The sequence below is a fragment of the Pungitius pungitius genome, chromosome 5 (genome assembly GCF_949316345.1).
Source record: "Pungitius pungitius chromosome 5, fPunPun2.1, whole genome shotgun sequence".
Lineage (NCBI taxonomy): Eukaryota > Metazoa > Chordata > Actinopteri > Perciformes > Gasterosteidae > Pungitius > Pungitius pungitius.
In genome coordinates this window covers 14,496,383-14,516,282 of record NC_084904.1, presented here as the reverse complement: position 1 = coordinate 14,516,282, position 19,900 = coordinate 14,496,383, and the positions used below count along the sequence as shown (strand labels likewise).

The following is a 19,900-nucleotide window of genomic DNA, read 5'->3' as shown; positions in this document are numbered from 1 at the left end:
TTTCAATACATTTTTGAACGTATAAGAGCAGGAAAAGTTAAAAAGTGAACAACTGACATGGATTTTAATAGACAGCCACAGGAGACATGTGATGGACAGATTCAGGCCAAGTTTGGAGGTATAGCAACTTAGATGTCTTGACATAAAATCTCTATAATCACATTTGAAAGAACGCATTAAACGGAGGTGTAATGTTTCAGCAGCTTAGAAAACGCCTTCAAGCCCTTCTGAACTTTATCGATTTCCAGTTTGATGTTGTGGGAAAAGTCAGAAACACCATCACATGACCATAAATGTGTCCCCGCTGATTTCCCTCTGCTGTCTTGTTTTTACATAGTTGGCCTACGTGGGCTACCTCATGTTGTTCAACTACATTGTCCTGGTAAAGATGGACCTGTGGCCCTGTCCTCAAGAGTGGATCGTCATCGCTTATATCTTCACCAACGGCATTGAGAAAATGAGAGAGGTACAGCAGAGTCCATGCAGCAGCATCCTTAACTATTTTATACCCATATAATCCTCCAAATACCCAGTGAGCCATAGACACAAAGCTTTTCGCCTATACGTACGGGTTAAACTGAGTGGGTTTTATGAGGCAGTAGCTACCCATTATGTCCTTACCATCAAACAGCCCATGATTGATAGGGAAAACCATTTGGCAACCATTGCAGAGAAACAAAAGAAAGAGTCACAGGGTGAGAGAAGGAAGATGGAGATGGATGAAATTAAGGGCAAGACACACAGATGGGAAAACCAAAAAAAGGAAAACAGTAAATGGAGAATACAGGTATGTGGGCATAAGGGACTGTTTCAGCCTTACTGTGTTTGTACTGTAAGTGTATGAAATGCATTAATCATTGTGGCACATCATTCTCAGCTGCACAACGATGCCTCCTAAATGGCCCAATAGGTGAACTCATACTGCCCTCCGATGGTGGACATGATTTATTGCACACTTTCTGGGCTCTTCAATTTTTCCCTTCAAATTCTGCATTTATGAACACATCTCTTCGCCTTCCCTGCATGTGAGTGTCCTCATCTCGCTCTTCCTTCTTAAATCATTTCCCTCCAATCCTCTCCCAGATCCTGATGTCAGAGCCGGGGAAGTTGTTACAGAAGGTGAAGGTGTGGCTTCAGGAGTACTGGAACATCACAGACCTCATGGCCATTCTCATATTTTCCATCGGCATGGTTCTGCGTCTCCAAGAACCACCGCTCATGAGCTACGGGCGCGTCATCTATTGCGTCAACATCATCTATTGGTACATCCGGCTGCTGGACATCTTCGGGGTCAACAAGTACCTGGGTCCCTACGTGATGATGATTGGCAAGATGGTGAGATGAGGCAGGGGTGTGTGTGTGTGTGTGTGTGTGTGTGTATTTTCTGTCTCCAGCATTTCTCATTTTTCCTTTCTCCATCATGTGTTATTCCTTTTTGTCTGATTTTGCTTCTTTCTGACTACTATGCTACATGATCCATACTGATTAAGTCCTATGGTTGTGAAGGTTTCATTTGTACATGCTTGGTCCTGATACCACTTCTGTGCTTCCAAACCTCATTGTTTGATCTCAAAAAGCACAAAATTAGAGCCTTTGATGCATACACGAGGACAAAACTAGAGAAGGGATCAAAGGCTCAAATGTGTCTGATGATAAACTGCCTTTGACACGGGCTGTGTACCACAGGACACAAACACCTTTTAGTTATGAAATACAGCCAGAAATGAAAGCCTCCTACTGGGGTGGGTGAAGGGGGAGGCTGGTGATTTTGCATTGAATGACTTAGTCAGATATTTGGCATACGCGATGTTGTGGCACCATTAACAGATTTGAAAATCAGAGCAGTTCAAAAAGCAATTTACTTAAAATAAAATACTGCTGTACCTTTAAAAATAATAAATGCTGTTGTTATGCCATATTTGTGTGCACCTAATGATTTTAATAAAGTGATAATTTGCAAGTGATCACCTTCAACTATGGCTATTCCTTAGACGGCTTTCTAGAAACATAAAGCATATCACAATTAATTGAAAAGTATTTTCAGGATGTTGTATCAGAGGCTAGTGGACTGCTCCCTTCACTTTATCCATTCCTTCTTTTGTTCATCATTCCTCCTTTCTAAGCATTCTTACCAACTGCTCCCCATGTGTTTCTCTTCTTGAATCGCTCACTCTTTCCCTTCTCTCTCTGACGGTCCTCCTCTGCCCCCCTCTCCCCTCGTCAGATGATCGACATGATGTATTTTGTGATCATCATGTTGGTGGTGCTGATGAGTTTTGGGGTGGCACGTCAGGCCATCCTCAACCCTAATGAAGACCCATCCTGGATGCTAGCTAGGAACATCTTCTTCATGCCTTACTGGATGATCTACGGAGAGGTGTTTGCTGACCAGATTGACCGTAAGTTTAGGGCCAGAGTGTCAGAGCTTTTCAATAAACTTCTTTTTTTTTAATTCAGCGGAAAATAGCTCCTGACTCAAAAGAGGGATGTAACTAATGTGACCGCATACACACCTATCTCATCATTAAGTTGTTAACATACTACCAAAAGTTTTCATTTAAAACACAGATATAACGCTGTACTAAGAGAATTTACATCAAATTCATGACCGGAAAATTCTTCACTGATTTTGCTTTTACAACATCATATCGGCAGAAGTTTCTTAACCTCTTAAATGACATCACTACTTTTTGTTGTCTCTACATTATTTTATATCTTGTAGACAAAGTGACATTTGACTCAATAAAGTGTTTGTAAGAAAATGTGTTGAGAGCGCGAGTGCGTTAGCGTGCAGCTTTGTTGTCTTTTTGTGTGGTTGTATATATATATGATGGTGTATACAGAATGTGAGGAGTGGCCCAAAGAGAAGAGATCTGAAATAATGTTTTTATTCTTTGTTTCAGATAGTAGGAAGTTAAAGCACAGGCTGAATGAAAAACTCTGGCTGGCCGACAATTACTTACGAACTTATGGAACCTGGCGTAGTAGCGCTCCGTCCCACAATGCCCAGTGCAGTCAAACCCCCAGTAAATCAATAGATAAAAACCTCAATTTAATCACATCTACCTAACCCACCTCTCCTTCATCATCCTCACGTTACCACCATGTCATGCCCACTCGTACCATTAGAGGCCACTCGAGACAAAAGTGTGCATGCGGCTCCACACTTTTCTGAGGTTAAAGTTGCCCTCGTGTTTGGTGTCTTGGGTCAGTTACTATATCTAAACAGCATTTTATTTAAGGACTAGAAGCATCGTTAAGGCAACTTAAAGTGAATGACAGGTTTAATGGGACTGCCTGTTTTCTTCAAACTTGGAACGACCAACCAGTAACTTGACCTAAGGCTATACTTTGTAAGCAACTTTACCCTTACTAATCTTGGCACTGGCTGACAAATGGCACTGTTTCTTGGCAATAGCACTTTTCAAATGTGTTTATATCTATTATTTGTTTGTGGTTAGTTGTTAGAGGGACTATCAAAGTTTAAAAGTGTTAAATTCCCTTTATATTTCTCCCACTCATTTTGTTCCTTGACTTCCAATTAGATTCATTTGAAGGAGTGACCCTGCCATGATAACGCCGTCTGTCACATAAACCATATCACCCTCCCTTTTTTATGCTGGCTCGGCTTTTCACTGAATGAAATGCAACACTGCGTAAATATTTCTCCCAATATAGACCATATCTAATAAAAGCACTTTGATATGAAAACAACGCCATGCACAAATAAAACACATACATAAATACAAAACCACAATATATCAGCCACCTTCATCTGTAAATCTGTTTTTTCACGTGGTTCAGTTGTCAGAGTTTTTTTATTAAAAAATTTAATCATTTTGAATCATAGAAAAAAATTACTTCAGTTCTCTGTCTTTGGGCTGCATTGTGTGAAACAATTGAACATCAAGCAATGATGAGCATGAGTAGAAGGAATCTAAAAGGCAAACAAACCAAGAACAAATGCTGAATGTTCCTCAGATAAGCCACAGCAACTGAACCATCACAGATGGAAAAAACATACTATGTACCTTAAAGACATTTCAAACGATCCAAAGCAAGCAATCATTGAATGAAGCTATGGCACACAGGTGTGACAATATATTTTAAACATCTCCCGAATGTTTGAATATATTGGGAACACAAATTGTGGTGAGACATGAATAACGCATTGTTTTGGTGTGAATTTTTTTTTTCCAGATGCACATTTTCAGACATAAGCCTCCCCCATTTTAGCATCCACGCTTTCAAGTCCCCTCGTTAAGAAGCATAAACAAAAGTTATGCTTCTTGATTGTTGTTTTGTTGCAAAATATATATTTATGCATTGTAGTTTGTATTTTTAGGGCTACTTGTCTCTTTGTTTTTGGTTGTATTGTGTTTTCTTTATTTGAATTTGCTTAAGTTTCATTTTTTATTCAGATTTGAAAAATATATATTTTGTGTTGCTTGTCTGCATGTCCTACTAATTTTTAATGCATATACAAATTTCTACAGAAATGTTCATGGTGGCTTCAAGTCTCTATATGACAGTTTGCCTAGTGTTAACTTGTAAGTGTGTTCTTCCTTGTGCAGCCCCCTGTGGGCAGAACATCACTACAGAGGACGGTGGGGTCGTGGCCCTGCCTGCCTGTAAGACCGGAGCCTGGATTGTCCCAGCCATCATGGCGTGCTACCTACTGGTGGCCAACATACTCCTCGTCAACTTACTCATAGCTGTGTTCAAGTACGTAAGCAATGGTTTTAGCTTTTCCACACGTTGGCTGGATGATGATATCAATCATTTTTTTCTTTCCTCCAGCATTAGTGCAAAAACGGTACCCATGAGACATGGATTTCACCAGTAGCAGTATCTCATTTACACTATTTTAAAACTAGACTTTATTTCAGTGTGTGTGAGACAAATTAAATTGAAAGTAATATGTGTTTGGGTTGCTGTTTAACCACAGTCATTTTAGTCTGGTAGCAAACTGAATTAACAGAATGGGATGGTGCAGAGACATTATCATGCTGATGATCGATTAGTGTGCCTCTGAATAATCAAAGAAGAATGTTGAAAGAAATCTTCTGGACATTTGTCACATTTGTACACATCTCTATGTACTCTCTGTGGCCAGACTTAGTTCTGCAGTAGCTGCCTGCTAAGAGAAGGATTGACCAATACATTTGTACCCTTTCTAGACTTTTTGTGATCTTTGCTGTGCCACTTAGAATTTGTTTTTAGTTCATTTAAAATGATATTTCTATGTGTGTCGTTGTTTATCATCATAGCAATACATTCTTCGAAGTGAAGTCCATCTCCAACCAGGTTTGGAAGTTCCAGCGCTATCAGCTCATTATGACCTTCCACGAGCGCCCAGTGCTTCCTCCTCCCCTCATCATCTTCAGTCACATAACTATGGTCCTTAAGCATCTGTGTTGTCGCTGGCGCAAGCACGATGACGACGAGAGGGACTACGGACTGAGTGAGTGGAAGATGAACATTTCCGAGCCTGATAAAATAATTGTTTTCAATCTTCTGCTTTTAGCGCTGTAACACAAGCAATAAAAACTATTTTATTGTACTATGAATGAAAAATGTATATATGATACCGAGGCGTTGTCACTTTCTCAAACTCAAACTCTTGTATCCGCAGAACTTTTCATCACAGAGGATGAGCTGAAGAAAGTCCACGACTTTGAGGAGCAATGCATCGAAGAGTACTTCAGAGAGAAAGATGACCGATTCCACTCCTCTAACGATGAGAGGATCAGAGTCACTTCTGAAAGGCACGGAAAAACTCTTCCTGCATTTTACATTTATGGCAAATGAGTTTACTACTAAGTCCGATGTGCTGTCTAACAATCAATAGGGCATGTGACGAAGCAGAAACCTGGCCCTCAGATGTTCAATCTGAATCAGAAATATATCCCGCAATATGCATACGGCACAAACTGAAATGCCCTTTTCTCCAGCATTCTGTTTATTCACCTTTCTCCCGTGCTTTTATTGTCTTTTATTTTCTTTCTGCTCTCCTCCTCCAGGGTGGAGAATATGGCAATGCGTCTGGAGGAAGTCAACGAAAGGGAACACTTCATGAAGGCCTCGCTGCAGACCGTCGACATACGTCTGGCCCAAATGGAGGAGCTCATTGGACGGATTGCTGTAGCACTGGAGCGTGTGACAGGTGTTGAGCGCGGGGAGGTAAACAAAGTGCGTTCCCGGACCTCGTCTGACTGCACGGACTCGGCATATGTTCTCCGCCAGGGGGAGTGCCCCGATGCGGGATACATCCTCCGTCAAAGCAGCTTCAACAGCACAGAAGGAAATACCTACCGTCTGCAGGAGGCGCTGGAGGGAGCAGCCGAGGGCTCCATGTCCCCTCCCTCTCCTACAGGCACGGCTGCGCGGACAAGGAGTCGCTCATTTTATGCCGGTCGCGGTGGTGAACGTTCAAGCGGGGCTGAGCGAGCTGAGAGCTTCTTCAAAGAACGCTCGCTCAGTCTCCATCGAGCCAACAGCTCGCAATCAGTGTCCTCAGGTGCTGCCCCCAAGGAGTCTAAGCCCCTCCCCCTGGCGACGCTGTCGGTTTCCCAGCAACACCGTCCATCATCATGCATTGATATCTATGTGTCCACTTCCGAGGAGGTAGGGCCCGCGGAGGTCTTTCTGAATCCACTCCGAATAGTCCCACCGCTCAACAGAGACTGCTCGCTGCAGTCGGACATCATGGAGACGGTGCTGCCGGGAGGCCGCGACTTCGGCAGCGCTGCCACCAGCGGTACGGGCGATAGGCACTCGGAGGGCGGATTGGGCAGCAGCGGGACGGCCGGGGCCGTGTTCGACGACAGCGCAGCCGCCGATTTGTCACTGTGCTCGGCCCACCTCTTACCAGACAACACTTTACCTCCCTGGGACATGGAGCCATCCCCGCCTCCCTCGGCAGGGATGCTCGAGCGCTCCAAGAGCAGCCGCTACCTCTCTACGACCGGCACGTTCCTCGATGAGCCCCCTCTGGTTAAGTCACACAGCCTCATGTTCACATCAAGAGGCTCCTACAGTGGACTAGGGGCAGGAGTCCAGGTAAAGGCCGCAGAGTACACCAGCATCACCGACTGCATCGACACGCGCTGCGTCTCGGCTCCATACACTCCCGTAGAACGCTCACACTCCCCCGGAGGATCCACCTCGTTCCCTTTTGATAAGCCGTCAGACATTGCTTCCTGTCATCCCGAGAGAGAGGCGGAGCTCAGCCACACAGAGTCTGATCCGGAGGACCCTGACGACCTGATTCCAGCCCCTGACACCCCTCGCCTGGGGGGCCTAGGCGGGCCCAGCGGGGTCCCTCTCTGCTCTCCCTTCTCCAGGCTGGAGAGAGCAAACAGCTGCTCCTCAGATGACTCCCATCCTTCCCTCACGCTGGCCCCTCCACACCGGAAGAGCCTGTCGGTGAGCGAGAGGATGGAGCGGGGATCGGTTCTGGGGGCGGACAGGGGGCCCGGACCGGGGGGCCAGGGTCTGGCAGGAACCAGAAACCCCTTCCTCAGAAGCAAGTCTGGCGCACGGCCGGACGCGGCCAAGACTGACAGCCTCTCAATGAGGAAGCTGGCCACTCCGTCAGCTTTCCGCAGCTTTGATAGACAGAACTACACGTGACAAGAACCCTGGTCTGCCCGCCCACGCGCCGATAGGACCAGGGAGGAATGCTGAGAGGGCAAACATGAAAGCAGGGTAAAGTGGCCCGTAGATGCTGAGGTTTTTTCACTTAAGTTTTAGGTTAAAAAAAGGTGGTAAAGGTGTAATCATATTCAGCGCTGGAGGGCCACTTTACCCTGGATTAGGTGTCAGGTGGAGCAGGACGGGAGACCTAGGCGCCCTTGCGTACACCAGACAGAAACAAAGAGCTATGGATCTAGAGTAGTTATTACCTCTTCTGAATGGGGTGTTATGGCAATGGAAGGTGTGTTTTTACTGTATGTCTTCAACCCAATACCTTTACATCACGTAGACATCACTGTGTTGCATCAAGTCAGAAAGTATAGCGTTACTCCAAGCTACATTACAAGGTAGAACATGTCAGACAAAGGGAGAAAGAAAGAAAAAAACAGCCACTTCTTTTTTTATTTTGTCTTTATTTTGTCTTGACACAGAGTCACACAACTTTGACTTTATACACATTATCCTCTCTGCATATAATCTTAACTCACTTGTACTGCCCTAACTATAGCAAACTAGGCGAATAGGCTATTTATGGCTGCCAGTGAAGGGTTTTGGAGATTTCTTCCCTTTGTTGCACTGGAAATGATTGCTGTAATATGGCAACAAAATACCTCTATATACACAAATACACCTTTCAAATAATCCAAATATTTATCTCCTTTTTTCTAAGGTATATCAAATCTGCCTTTTCCTCCTATTGCGTTTTTTAGCATAATCTGTCTACCAAACTGTTTCTATTGTCAGTCTAGCTGAAAAAGTAAAAAGTCAAAGGGTCATCCTTTTAAGGTTGTATGAGCGGTGACGAGAGCGAAAAGGAAGCATCAGGAAAGAGGGATTAAGAGTGTGACATGAAGACTTTTACAACTGATGTTTTGGGGTAGCAACAAGTATTTTTAAATGTGGACACACATACACACACTGTCAGTGAAATCTGGACATGACACTGGAAAATGATAGTAAACTCTTGTTCAGGCCTGATCCCTGAGAGCTTTAACAAGTGCAATTGTGAAGGCCAATAGGGACAAAAGGCCACTATGAGCCTATTTCAGAAGCAATGCTCACTGGGTACACCTGTTAAAAACCTTCTTTGCCTGCACCTGACACCAAAAATCCGTACACTCAACAAACCACTGCTCTCTTGTAGCCTAGCCCTCCTCCTTCAGGTCATGACAGTGGCATTTTTTTGCAATGGTTGTATATCCACCTTCACTGGATCCGTCCTTCATGTTCTCCATAACTGTCAGCTTTTCCTCTTTTTATTTTTTTTATTGCATTCAAAGACAGTCACCGCAAAAGGAGACTGTAATAGTAAGCAATTGCGCGATGATTGAGCCCAATATAAATTGTAGGTCAAGAAGAGTTCCTAAAGAATGAGCTCATTTATGAATCATCTTTAAAACCAGAAGAAGCTTAAAGTAAGCTTTTAAGTATATGCATTCTAGGTGAAATAAAAGAAAGATGTGCATTTTAAGTGACATGGAGGAGGAAACAAGGGGTTATTATTATTAAAAGATGAAAGCCAGATCAGTGTTTTAGAACGTTCTCTTTTATTTTTATTGTAATGGAAAAAGTCTTGAAGGAGGACCACATCCTCTGTTGGATATTTAAGATAAGATCATTGAAATTAATACAATTCTTTCAGATTTTGTATGTTTGTTTTTTTATTTCCTCACTATTACAATTCAGTTTAATCATGTTGAATTTATTTTGGGATTGATTTATTTATTGACATTTCTTGCTCATTGATGATTACCGTAAACACCTGTTTGAATTAAAAAATCAATATTTATATCTTCTCAGTGATATTTTTGTCAAATTTTAAGTATTTTCTAATTAAGCTTTTAAATTTAATAAAAAGATGACCATCGACATGCACTAAATGCTGATGTATTATAATATTTATTAAACATAGAATTGTCTTATACACTGTACATTTAAAACATATTTAAAGTATTTAAAGTAGTTTTATTGTATGTTTTATCAAGAAGCTTATGAGAATTTTCTAATGTAAAGTTGACATGGCATTACTCAGTTGCCAGTATACCAAACTTAGGGTGCCTTTTGGGCATCAATGGACTATGTAGAATCAGTAATCTGTGAAATGTCATTTTTTGTTTGTTTTTTCCCTCATTATGGAGCCCATAATGTATGTTATGTCCAACATGTGTTTTTTTTAATTCACTCAGACCTTTTGTTTCTCTCTTTAAACAAATCTGATGTACAGATTGGGGTGATTTTGATATCGGTAGACTTTATCATTGCTTGTGTGGACGTTTAAATCCACGGAAAAACATAGAAAGATTGATTATTAAGAATTATAGTTTCATAGCAGAAGAAAAGAATATATATATCTGTATCATTACCCAATCTGTTTGACGATCCATACTGTTTGTATGCCCACTACCCCTAAACCAAACCCCAAACCTTAAAAGGGGCACTCCATTGATTTAGCAATACCTCTGCTAACTATCTGCAGACTTTCTAGAAATAGTCTTTTAGTCCCCAGTATGGATCAAATTAAAAAAACATTCAATTCTACAATTACCACGGTGCAACTCAATAGCATCTTTTGATTGACCTTCCATGACTGATAAATGCCTCCCAGTTATCTACACAGGCTGCAAAAGACACTGTGTTCATAGGCTGAACCTCAATGACCAGTAAAGGGACCTTTAGTAGTAAAATTGGTGGAGTGCCCCTTTAACCCAGCAATCACAACTCCCACACAAATGACATGCAGGTGGGTTGGACAGATCGGGGTGTAACACTTGAAATAGCTATGAGATGGCAAATGGGAGGTTTTAGTTCGTCACTACATAAAAGGATAAGATTTGCAATTTCCTCAACAAATACGTAGTATGCAGTATGTTTAAGAGGTGTAAGGTTGACGCAGAGTCAATTCTCAGGGACAACGTTACCCCAGTGATGCAAGGTAGTAAGATTATCATGCTGGAACGAAAGATGTAAACAAAAAGAGAAATAGAGAGATCTGCAGCAGAAAGCTTCTTATATAATCACTGTGCTTTATGTCTTCAGGACATCTATTTTTTTGTATCTTATGTCTTCAGAAATGGCAATACAATTCAAAAGAATGCCTTCATGCTATGACGACTGACTCACAAACAACAGGAACTGCATATTGTTGAGAGGGTTTTGGTCCCTCACAAGCTGAACCAAACCAAATGTGAACGAGCAGAGTCATGCTCTACTGACCTGTGGTCCACACAGCATTGGTAGACAGGTTAATCAAGCAAAGGTTGCAGCTCAACTCAGTTATACATGGCTAACGATGAAAACAGACGGTGTCAGGCTGAATAGCTTAGACCCTCCTATTTGCCCTGCTGTGATGGAGAATCAAAATGTTATTTTCAAATAACACATTTTTATCCTTGCAGTAAAGTGTAGGAGAAAACATATCTGTCCATGGCTCTACTAAAGTTGTTTGCACATGGTACTATTATTAGTTTTGTGGAAGGTTGACATGGCTGGGAGGTTGATTGGAGGGGTGTGTGTGTGTGTGTGTTTGTGTGTGTGTGTGTGTGTGTGTACATTAACTGCGTGTGAACACGGACATCTGAATGACACCAGTAACAGGGAGGCATGCCAACACAATACAACACAACATAATCTCAGTGTACAGTATTTTTTCAATATTTTCCTATACTGTATCCCATGAGCACTTGATGTTAATCAACAGATCTGCTTCCCTCCTATGACTATAATTGGAAATGTCTTTACCTCCACATTGTCAAAGAAATGTCCAACCACTTACCCGTCAACTACGTGCCAAAGCCTGGTGATAAATTAGAAGGTTAATCATTGTGACTTGTAAGTTAAAGAGACTTTACTGCACGTTTTTTCTGCAATAATTGCTGATGTGCTTCTACAATTGAAAGGGACTTATCCCCCTAATGGTCACACTTTATTTAATGTCCTTCAAATGCATGCAGTTCTTCCACTCAGAGTGTAAAGAGACGACCTGTAAAGATGACCGAAAGAACGATAGAGAGAGATTGTAATATGAAATCAAAGTAGTGAGTATTTGGATGCAAATACAAATCTGTATTCTTCAATGTGAATAGGATCATGTCTGGCATGCATTGTCAAATAAAAAATGAAATAGATTGGTACTCCGTTTTTTTCCTGTTCTTTCTTGCTTTGACTTCATCATGATCTTTAACCACTGATAACAAAAAAGCTGATACTTATGTGTAGGTCAGATGTATAATGAAATTATATCAGTTTTAGCAAGTATACAAAATGACAAGCAGGAGTTTCTCACAAATTCACGTAGACTGGTATTGAGTGCACTATAAACTGAGGCCGAGGGCCCTAAACCTCATTGTAGAATATACAAAACGTTCAAATAACATACTGTTCCAACCCTCGAGCAACGAGGCACATCACATGAGTTGTTCTGCAGTTAAGGCAGGACACCAAGCTCCCTGACTATGACAAATGCCAGTGATTAGTCTGTCATGTATTGTCTTATCATTATTATTATTATTTATTACATTTACTTTCACATTATTTATTCTCTACTAATATTTTGTTATTGTATAATTATCTTAAACGGATTGAGTTACATTTGTGCCTTGTATGTGAGGATGTTAAAGTAAGCTTTTCAATGATGAAGAATAATGAGAAAAATATATATATATACATGTTTAATTTGATCATATATATATATAGGAGTATGTATAGGAGGCGCGTGGGCCCGTGGGGGGCAGTAGCGTGCAAAGGCGGTGCAGATATAAATATAATGGAGCAGGTCATCGAGGGTGCTTCAGACTTGCTTCACACTCCACACGTGGAAGGGAACATTCTGTACTCAGATTGCGCACACGCCCCCTCCTTCTCCCTGTTACATCACACGCGCGCAAAGACAACAGCAAAAAAACAGGAGTGCAGCTTTGGCACGATCCCCGGATCATGTCAACATAACAACATGACCCAGAAACGTGCCCTGCTGAACCCTCGCACCGCTTTGGGGAAGGGAAGTGGCCTCGGAGGCGCCTCCTCTTCTAAAGAACTGTTTACAGCTCTGCTCTACGAGGAGCCCGGGGGGCGGCTGCCGGCCATACGTGTCCGGCCAAGTTGCTTTTTCAACAGGGTTTTTTTCTCTTCTTTTTTTTCCAGGAAATGTGAATGTTCTACCACCGAATGGAGCGGAGCGGAGGCGGGTCTCCGTTACGGGGCGTTCCTGCTGTGTTTGCACACACTGCATCTCAAGTGCTCAGAAAAAAAGGGACTTTTTGTTATTACTCCTGCAGTCTTCTTGAACACTTTCCTTCTGGTACATGTTCTTTCTCATATCATGCGAACGATGGACATAATGTGAATCAAGAGATCACGATACCATAGTTTATAAGCAATGGGTCGATGCTGCATTTGGAGACAAGATGTGGCCTCGGCTGAAAAGGATGGCCTATTGTGAGAGTTGTTTAAGAGAGATGTCGCCTCGTGCCTGCCTGTTGGCAAATGTTACTAGAGCAGCACATCCTGATCTCGGAGGGAGGCACGGGGTCACCGACGTACGAGGACAGAAGTTGAGGAAAACACCTCAGTGTTGTGGTGTCATTACTAGAGTCCCTCCCTTCTGGGATAGAAAGCCCCGGAAACAAAAATGTTCACAGGAAAGGCTGCCAGCTTATTGTGAGTTTCCAGGAACTTGAATGAACCCCCCCCCCCCCAGTGCACTGGATGCACTGCTCTCGAAGAGTATAGCTACATATATCCGTACAAACATACATACAAACAAGCATGTGTATGTAGGGTGGCTGGCTGAGGAACACAGGAAAGTGCAGACTGTGACCCCGACCCAGAGGCGGTACATAATCTATTATGCTTATGAAACCCGACGGCCTTTTGTGTGCACTGGGTAGAGCAACGGTCAGTAATATGTAATGTGTTATTATATAATCATCTCTTCCGTGACTGTTAATGATATTAAACATAAAAATGCATTAACAAAGGCCCTATAAGGATGGAAATGTTACTATGTGTTACTAAGTTGACAGTTTGACTTGGGCAACTTTACAGAAAAACAAATTAGCAATATCTCTGTGAGAGAAAGGAATCCATTCATTACATTACCAGCTGACTGTTACCAGCTTAGACAACTTGTTCACTTTGACATTACATTTGTGTTTTTTGTAAGACATTTACACATCTGTTATTTGTATCAAGTATAAGAAAGACAAAAACCTCTTACACACTGACAACATAAACAGACAATGTGCCAAGTGAGGTCATGCCATTGAACAGTCCAGTGTAACGACTGCACTAATTTAGGATCAGATCATGGTTGTGTAACTGGGACACAACGTTAGACATGTCCACAGTTATAAAATGATGGGTCACAGTAGCTGGGTCGGATTACATCCCATAAAAGGGAAAAAGAACCCTTATGAAGACACACATCCAAATACTGACCTAATATGTAGGTTAACCACGATCATTCGTCAACCTTTACCACATGGCTCTTGTTTTCTAAACATACAGGCGTGATCAACTAGATCACTTATTTCACTACACAGAAGCCTGTGTTAAACAATGGACCTGGAGATTTTACGATGATCAAACTATTTACTCGGATCCACAAACAAGTCAGAATTCAATAATTAAATCAATATAAATTTGTAGACCACAGAAAATCAATACAATGTTTTAAGAATAGACCAACTGGTAGTTGCAGTACTGCACGACTGTTATCTGAAATGCGTACATGGCGTTTGACCTTCACCTTCACTGATAATGGCAGAACAATAATCTTTCCAGCTGTAGGCAGGACATCAAACAACACCAACCACCACTTGGTACTAAGAAAGCTGACAAACGTTTTCTCGGTTACAGTGCATGTCAATTTTGAGCCAATCACCACGATCTTGTCGCATCATAATACATGTAAATCTATTGCTTCATCCCCCAGGGAGCAGCTTTACAAGTATGACAGTAGCGTGCTTTATAAAATACAAGAGCCATCCGATTTTTGGGATAACACGCTCTCTGGGGGCGTGCCATTGTCAGGCTTTGTCCTTAGCTACCCCTTTGTGATGTGGATTTTGAGTGTTTCTTCACAGAAAGTCGCAAATATGAGCTGAATTGGAAATAACACAATGAGTTGCCCGAGAGGAGTTTTAATGAGTGATTAAACATATGTTTGAGTTGCTATGGGGTCATGAATGGGAGAATATGATGCATAATCTGATACTCTATAGTTTGAACAAAAATATCTAATCATGACTGTCAACGTTTTTACAATTTCAAAATTAAAATTATATATATATATATATATATATACACTCACCGGCCACTTTATTAGGTGCCCCATGCTAGTAACGGGTTGGACCCCCTTTTGCCTTCAGAACTGCCTCAATTCTTCGTGGCATAGATTCAACAAGGTGCTGGAAGCATTCCTCAGGGAGTTTGGTCCATATTGACATGATGGCATCACACAGTTGCCGCAGATTTGTCGGCTGCACATCCATGATGCGAATCTCCCGTTCCACCACATCCCAAAGATGCTCTATTGGATTGAGATCTGGTGATTGTGGAGGCCATTTGAGTACAGCGAACTCATTGTCATGTTCAAGAAACCAGTCTGAGATGATTCCAGCTTTATGACATGGCGCATTATCCTGCTGAAAGTAGCCATCAGAAGTTGGGTACATTGTGGTCATAAAGGGATGGACATGGTCAGCAACAATACTCAGGTAGGCTGTGGCGTTGCAACGATGCTCAATTGGTACCAAGGGGCCCAAAGAGTGCCAAGAAAATATTCCCCACACCATGACACCACCACCACCAGCCTGAACCGTTAATACAAGGCAGGATGGATCCATGCTTTCATGTTGTAGACGCCAAATTCTGACCCTACCATCCGAATGTCGCAGCAGAAATCGAGACTCATCAGACCAGGCAACGTTTTTCCAATCTTCTATTGTCCAATTTCGATGAGCTTGTGCAAATTGTAGCCTCAGTTTCCTGTTCTTAGCTGAAAGGAGTGGCACCCGGTGTGGTCTTCTGCTGCTGTAGCCCATCTGCCTCAAAGTTCGACGTACTGTGCGTTCAGAGATGCTCTTATGCCCACCTTGGTTGTAACGGGTGGTTATTTGAGTCACTGTTGCCCTTCTATCAGCTCGAACCAGTCTGGCCATTCTCCTCTGACCTCTGGCATCAACAAGGCATTTCCGCCCACAGAACTGCCGCTCACTGGATGTTTTTTCTTTTTCGGACCATTCTCTGTAAACCCTAGAGATGAGTTGCCGCCATGTGATTGGCTGCTTAGAAATTAAGTGTTAACGTGCAGTTGGACAGGTGTACCTAATAAAGTGGCCGGTGAGTGTATATATATATAAATATACTTTGACTCATATATATATATATATATATATATATATATATATATATATATATATATATATATATATATATATATATATATATAATTTTAATTTTGAATATATATATATATATATATATTGTCCATGTAAGTATCTAAGGTATTTTAGCTGAGACTTCACATTTAATTTTGGAGAATGTCAGGTTAATCATGTGTGCCAGTAGCCTGCAGCACCTAAACGCACCTTCAATCCGACCCCGCCCTCTTTTCAGCAGTCACTCCCGTGAATGGACAACTCCACGACCTCAGTCATGCTTCCTGTCAGCCAATCACAACCCCGCACTGTGATGACACCGTGGGATTCCGCGAAATTGTTTCTCGGAGTTGAGAGAATTGCATCCCACAGTAAAATAGGACAACTTGACGCATGTGTGGGGGCGCACTGAAGGACGGAACAAGCGCAGGCTCCGTAACGCAGTCGATTAAACGGTTTATTTTATGCCGTTTTAAACACGGCATTTTGGAATAATGGGATCTGGATGAAGCCGCATTGATATCCAAACTAATATCTTTGTTGTAGGACAGTTTAAGTTTTCCGCCCTGCAACCTCAACAGAAAAAAAACGCAGCCTTGCGGATTAGTCACATTGAAGACGACACGTGTGGATGCTTAACCACATGTACCCTGGATGACTGCGGTCTGATTAACTAACAGTATCGACAATGTCCGAGTGTTTTGAATAGGCTGCACAGCTCCTGCATATAGATTGTGTTTTCTTTTCTTTTTTCCTCCACCCGGACCCTGCTGTCGTGATGTCAGAGGTGGATGTCTCTGCAGCCCGTGACCTCGGCCGAGCACCACCGGGGCGCACAGAGGACACGTTGAAAGAGAACCAGGAGAGCAGGACTTTAATGATGGTGGCGATGATTTTATTGGACTTGAACAAGTGCAACCCCAACGCCGCGAGCCCCGGGGAGAGCATGTGCCTCGGGGGCAGCGACGCGGGGGCGCTGGACCAGGTGGAGCGGGCGGGGTGCCGGTCCAACGCCGGGGACGGCCGCGGCTCGGCGGCGCCCAGGCGGTCCCGCAGCAAGAAGGCGGTGCCGAGAGGGGAGTTTCCCGAGAAGAGACACTGCTGTCCTTTCGCAGGCTGTGGGAAGATGTACGGCAAGTCGTCCCACCTCAAAGCCCACCTAAGGGTCCACACCGGTAAGCGGGGGGCAACGGGTTCGATGTTCTGCGTCACTTCTGTCATCGCTCCCATTTCATTCTACGCATGTCGGCGTCGTCAGTACATCTCCATTTGTTATTCACAGCATGCCACGAAAATAAGAGCAAGACAAACAGTCTGTGAACCCATAGCGGGCTGAGGGGGGGGGGGGGGGGGGGGGGGTGCATGTGAATGTGATCCGGGAACACCACGTGTCGCCGCCCATATTCGTGATGCACTGTAAACTGTGCTGGTTCCTTTCTGAACAATGCCCGTGTAGGTGTGTGTATTGTAACGTGAGCGTGACGTCTGCGTGTGTTTTGGGGGCATTGTGCGTGTAAGAGTCGCGCATAACAGTGTTACATCTCGGCTGATCACATGCAGGTCACTGCGACACTGTTGCCTCCTCATGTTCCAGTCCGGACATAAACCTTCCTGCGGCACCGTTTCCGCACACGTCATACTTCTCCACCCCCCCCCCCCCCTCCCGTTGGGTTGTAAACAACTGTAGACATGTGGTTCAAAGAAGCACATGTTGGAGGGGGCAGCAACAGTTTCTTTAAGCAACTCACGAGGCTCTTATGGTGACTCGTCCTTTCTAAATCAATATTTGTGTTGAGTTCAATGTTTCTAAAAAAAAAAGGCCTTCCTCTAATTTTTCTTCCAAGATTTTGTTTTACATTTTGATGCTTTTGAAATGATATAATTAAGGGATTAGAACGCGTTGCCTCCATTTTGGGTCTCAGATAACCTGCTTTAAACATGTGTAAATACATTGGATTATCATTCATAGAAACACATTTATTTTTACACTGCTGTGGGGTTTGTGTGTGAAGAAGAAAAGCCGATATCAAAGTGGGGATATGTGCGGATGACGGTGGTAATACAGAACTCGTGTATGTGTTTCCCCAGGTGAGCGCCCCTTCGAGTGTACCTGGGCAGCCTGTGGCAAGAAGTTCTCCAGGTCGGACGAGCTCACGCGTCACTACCGCACACACACCGGCGAGAAGCGCTTCAATTGTCCAATGTGTGAAAAGTGCTTCATCAGGAGTGACCACCTGACCAAACATGCCCGGCGACACGCCGGCTTCCATCCCAGCATGCTGCAGGGCTCCAGTGGGGCCAAACGATGCCGCTGCTCTGCGTCCCTGTCCTCATCTGACTCTGGAGACCAAAGCCCTGCCGGGGTGTGAGACTCATCTACGCATACTACTGTAGATGCAGGCTATGCATAAACGTAGACACACCCCTGCTACTGAGGTGTCTGCACCTTCAAATCAACTCAACCAGCCAGACAACTATTTAAAAGAAAAATGTTTTTAACGCATGTAACAATGTGCAACAGCACACAGAAATATATATTTGAACCTGACTGATCAAGATAGAAGTGTCTTATTCCCTGACATGATCTGTATTTATTATGGGTTTTCTTTGTCTGACACACAGGCTCTAGTTGCCTCCCAATTTGTGATCATTCTACCCAGTATAGTGCGCTTTATATCCACTGGAAGAATCTGAAATCTAAGAGGCATTTGTGGACATATATACTTTTCATGAACATCTTTATGAGTTCACTTTTCATCACTGACTTAATTTGCCGGTGAAGACGACAACAAGAAAGAAAAAGACATTATTCCGAAATTGCTTAATAAATACCATTTGATATGTATATACTACAAAAAGTTACTTACCACTCCAGGACAAAGCAAATGTACAGTTTGGCAGTGTTATCATGTAAATAGATAAAACAGATTAATTTTCAGGTGGATGATGTACTGTAGTTATAGTCAGAGTTATAAGACACATTTATATTATAGAGAATAACAGCTTGGGTATTTAACTTTGTACATTTGGCTATGGACTCAGATTACACGATGTAGCTATAGTTTATGCAGTTGTTTTCGGTTTTGACATCGTGTCCCATTATAATATAGATTAAATAATTGACCAAGAGCAAACCTCATGTCAATTATGTCTATAGTGCAGTGGTAAACAAAATAGGGTAAAACCTTCAAAAGATAACCCTTTACTTGCATTGGAAAACTAATGTTCAGAACATGGCAACTCATGTTAGGTAAAGTTTGTGAACTGTTAACGAGGAGGTCTGTGCCTTTTTGAGGATTTTGCAATAGAGAGGAATTTCTACATTTTCAACCTTTGGAAATACTACCGGAAGGAACATGGACAGATTTGTTATGTTGATATTCAATAATACTTTGAATATCAATGCCTGTCTTTTATGCCAACAGTGCCAGTTGCTGTTTATTGAATCTTATCTTTATTTACTCTGTATCTGGAGTGCATTTATCAGGGAATATTGTGATGCATGGTCATTTTGGTCACGTTAGATGGTATTACACCACCTAGTGGTGATTTGGAAGCACAACAATTCTCACAACAAATAGAAAAAAACAACTATATCATTTTTTACATTTAATTTTTATGTCCTAGTATTTTAAGGCAGGCTCTATTGATTAGTTTGATGGTGGCTCAATAATTCCATGTAGCATGTTTGAATGTATTTGTTTGGTAAAAAGTATTTTTTATTTGTTTGTCAATCTTTTAGGATATTGCTAAAAGCGTGAAAGGTCTTCTTCATCCACTATAAGAGCTACAAATATATTTTATTGTCTTTTTTTATACTTGCC

The 19,900-nt window shown here is 42.5% G+C and overlaps 2 protein-coding genes across 12 annotated transcripts in view; both read left to right on the top strand.

Annotated features, from left to right (window-relative positions):
- The window catches only part of trpm3 (transient receptor potential cation channel, subfamily M, member 3), a 100,046-nt gene extending 88,224 nt beyond the window's left edge, over window positions 1–11,822 (top strand). For 5 of the 11 annotated variants that reach the window (XM_037483232.2, XM_037483233.2, XM_037483231.2 and 2 more), the window contains 8 exons: window positions 338–466; window positions 1,084–1,335; window positions 2,225–2,399; window positions 2,904–3,026; window positions 4,575–4,725; window positions 5,271–5,464; window positions 5,636–5,768; window positions 6,024–11,822. In XM_037483232.2, coding sequence (XP_037339129.1) covers window positions 338–466; window positions 1,084–1,335; window positions 2,225–2,399; window positions 2,904–3,026; window positions 4,575–4,725; window positions 5,271–5,464; window positions 5,636–5,768; window positions 6,024–7,635 — 2,769 coding nt within the window. In that variant the 3' untranslated portion in view covers window positions 7,636–11,822. Of the gene's footprint in view, window positions 1–337; window positions 467–1,083; window positions 1,336–2,224; window positions 2,400–2,903; window positions 3,027–4,574; window positions 4,726–5,270; window positions 5,465–5,635; window positions 5,769–6,023 lie in introns of those variants that run through there. The other 6 variants (XM_037483238.2, XM_037483237.2, XM_037483235.2 and 3 more) reach the window with 2 other exon arrangements.
- A 4,529-nt stretch (window positions 11,823–16,351) lies between these two features.
- klf9 (Kruppel like factor 9) lies at window positions 16,352–19,896 on the top strand. The gene is made up of 2 exons (XM_037482047.2): window positions 16,352–17,251; window positions 18,165–19,896. The coding sequence occupies exons 1-2, from the start codon at window positions 16,855–16,857 to the stop codon at window positions 18,443–18,445; spliced, it is 678 nt and encodes a 225-aa protein (XP_037337944.2). The 5' UTR covers window positions 16,352–16,854; the 3' UTR covers window positions 18,446–19,896.
- The last annotated feature ends 4 nt before the right edge of the window (window positions 19,897–19,900 follow it).

What these genes read in the sequence shown, in the direction of transcription:
- klf9 (XM_037482047.2), top strand. Translation starts at nt 16,855, where the DNA reads ATGTCAGAGGTGGATGTCTCTGCAGCCCGTGACCTCGGCCGAGCACCA. An exon ending in CCACCTAAGGGTCCACACCG is followed by an intron (nt 17,252 to 18,164) that starts GTAAGCGGGGGG and finishes GTGTTTCCCCAG; the next exon opens with GTGAGCGCCCCTTCGAGTGT.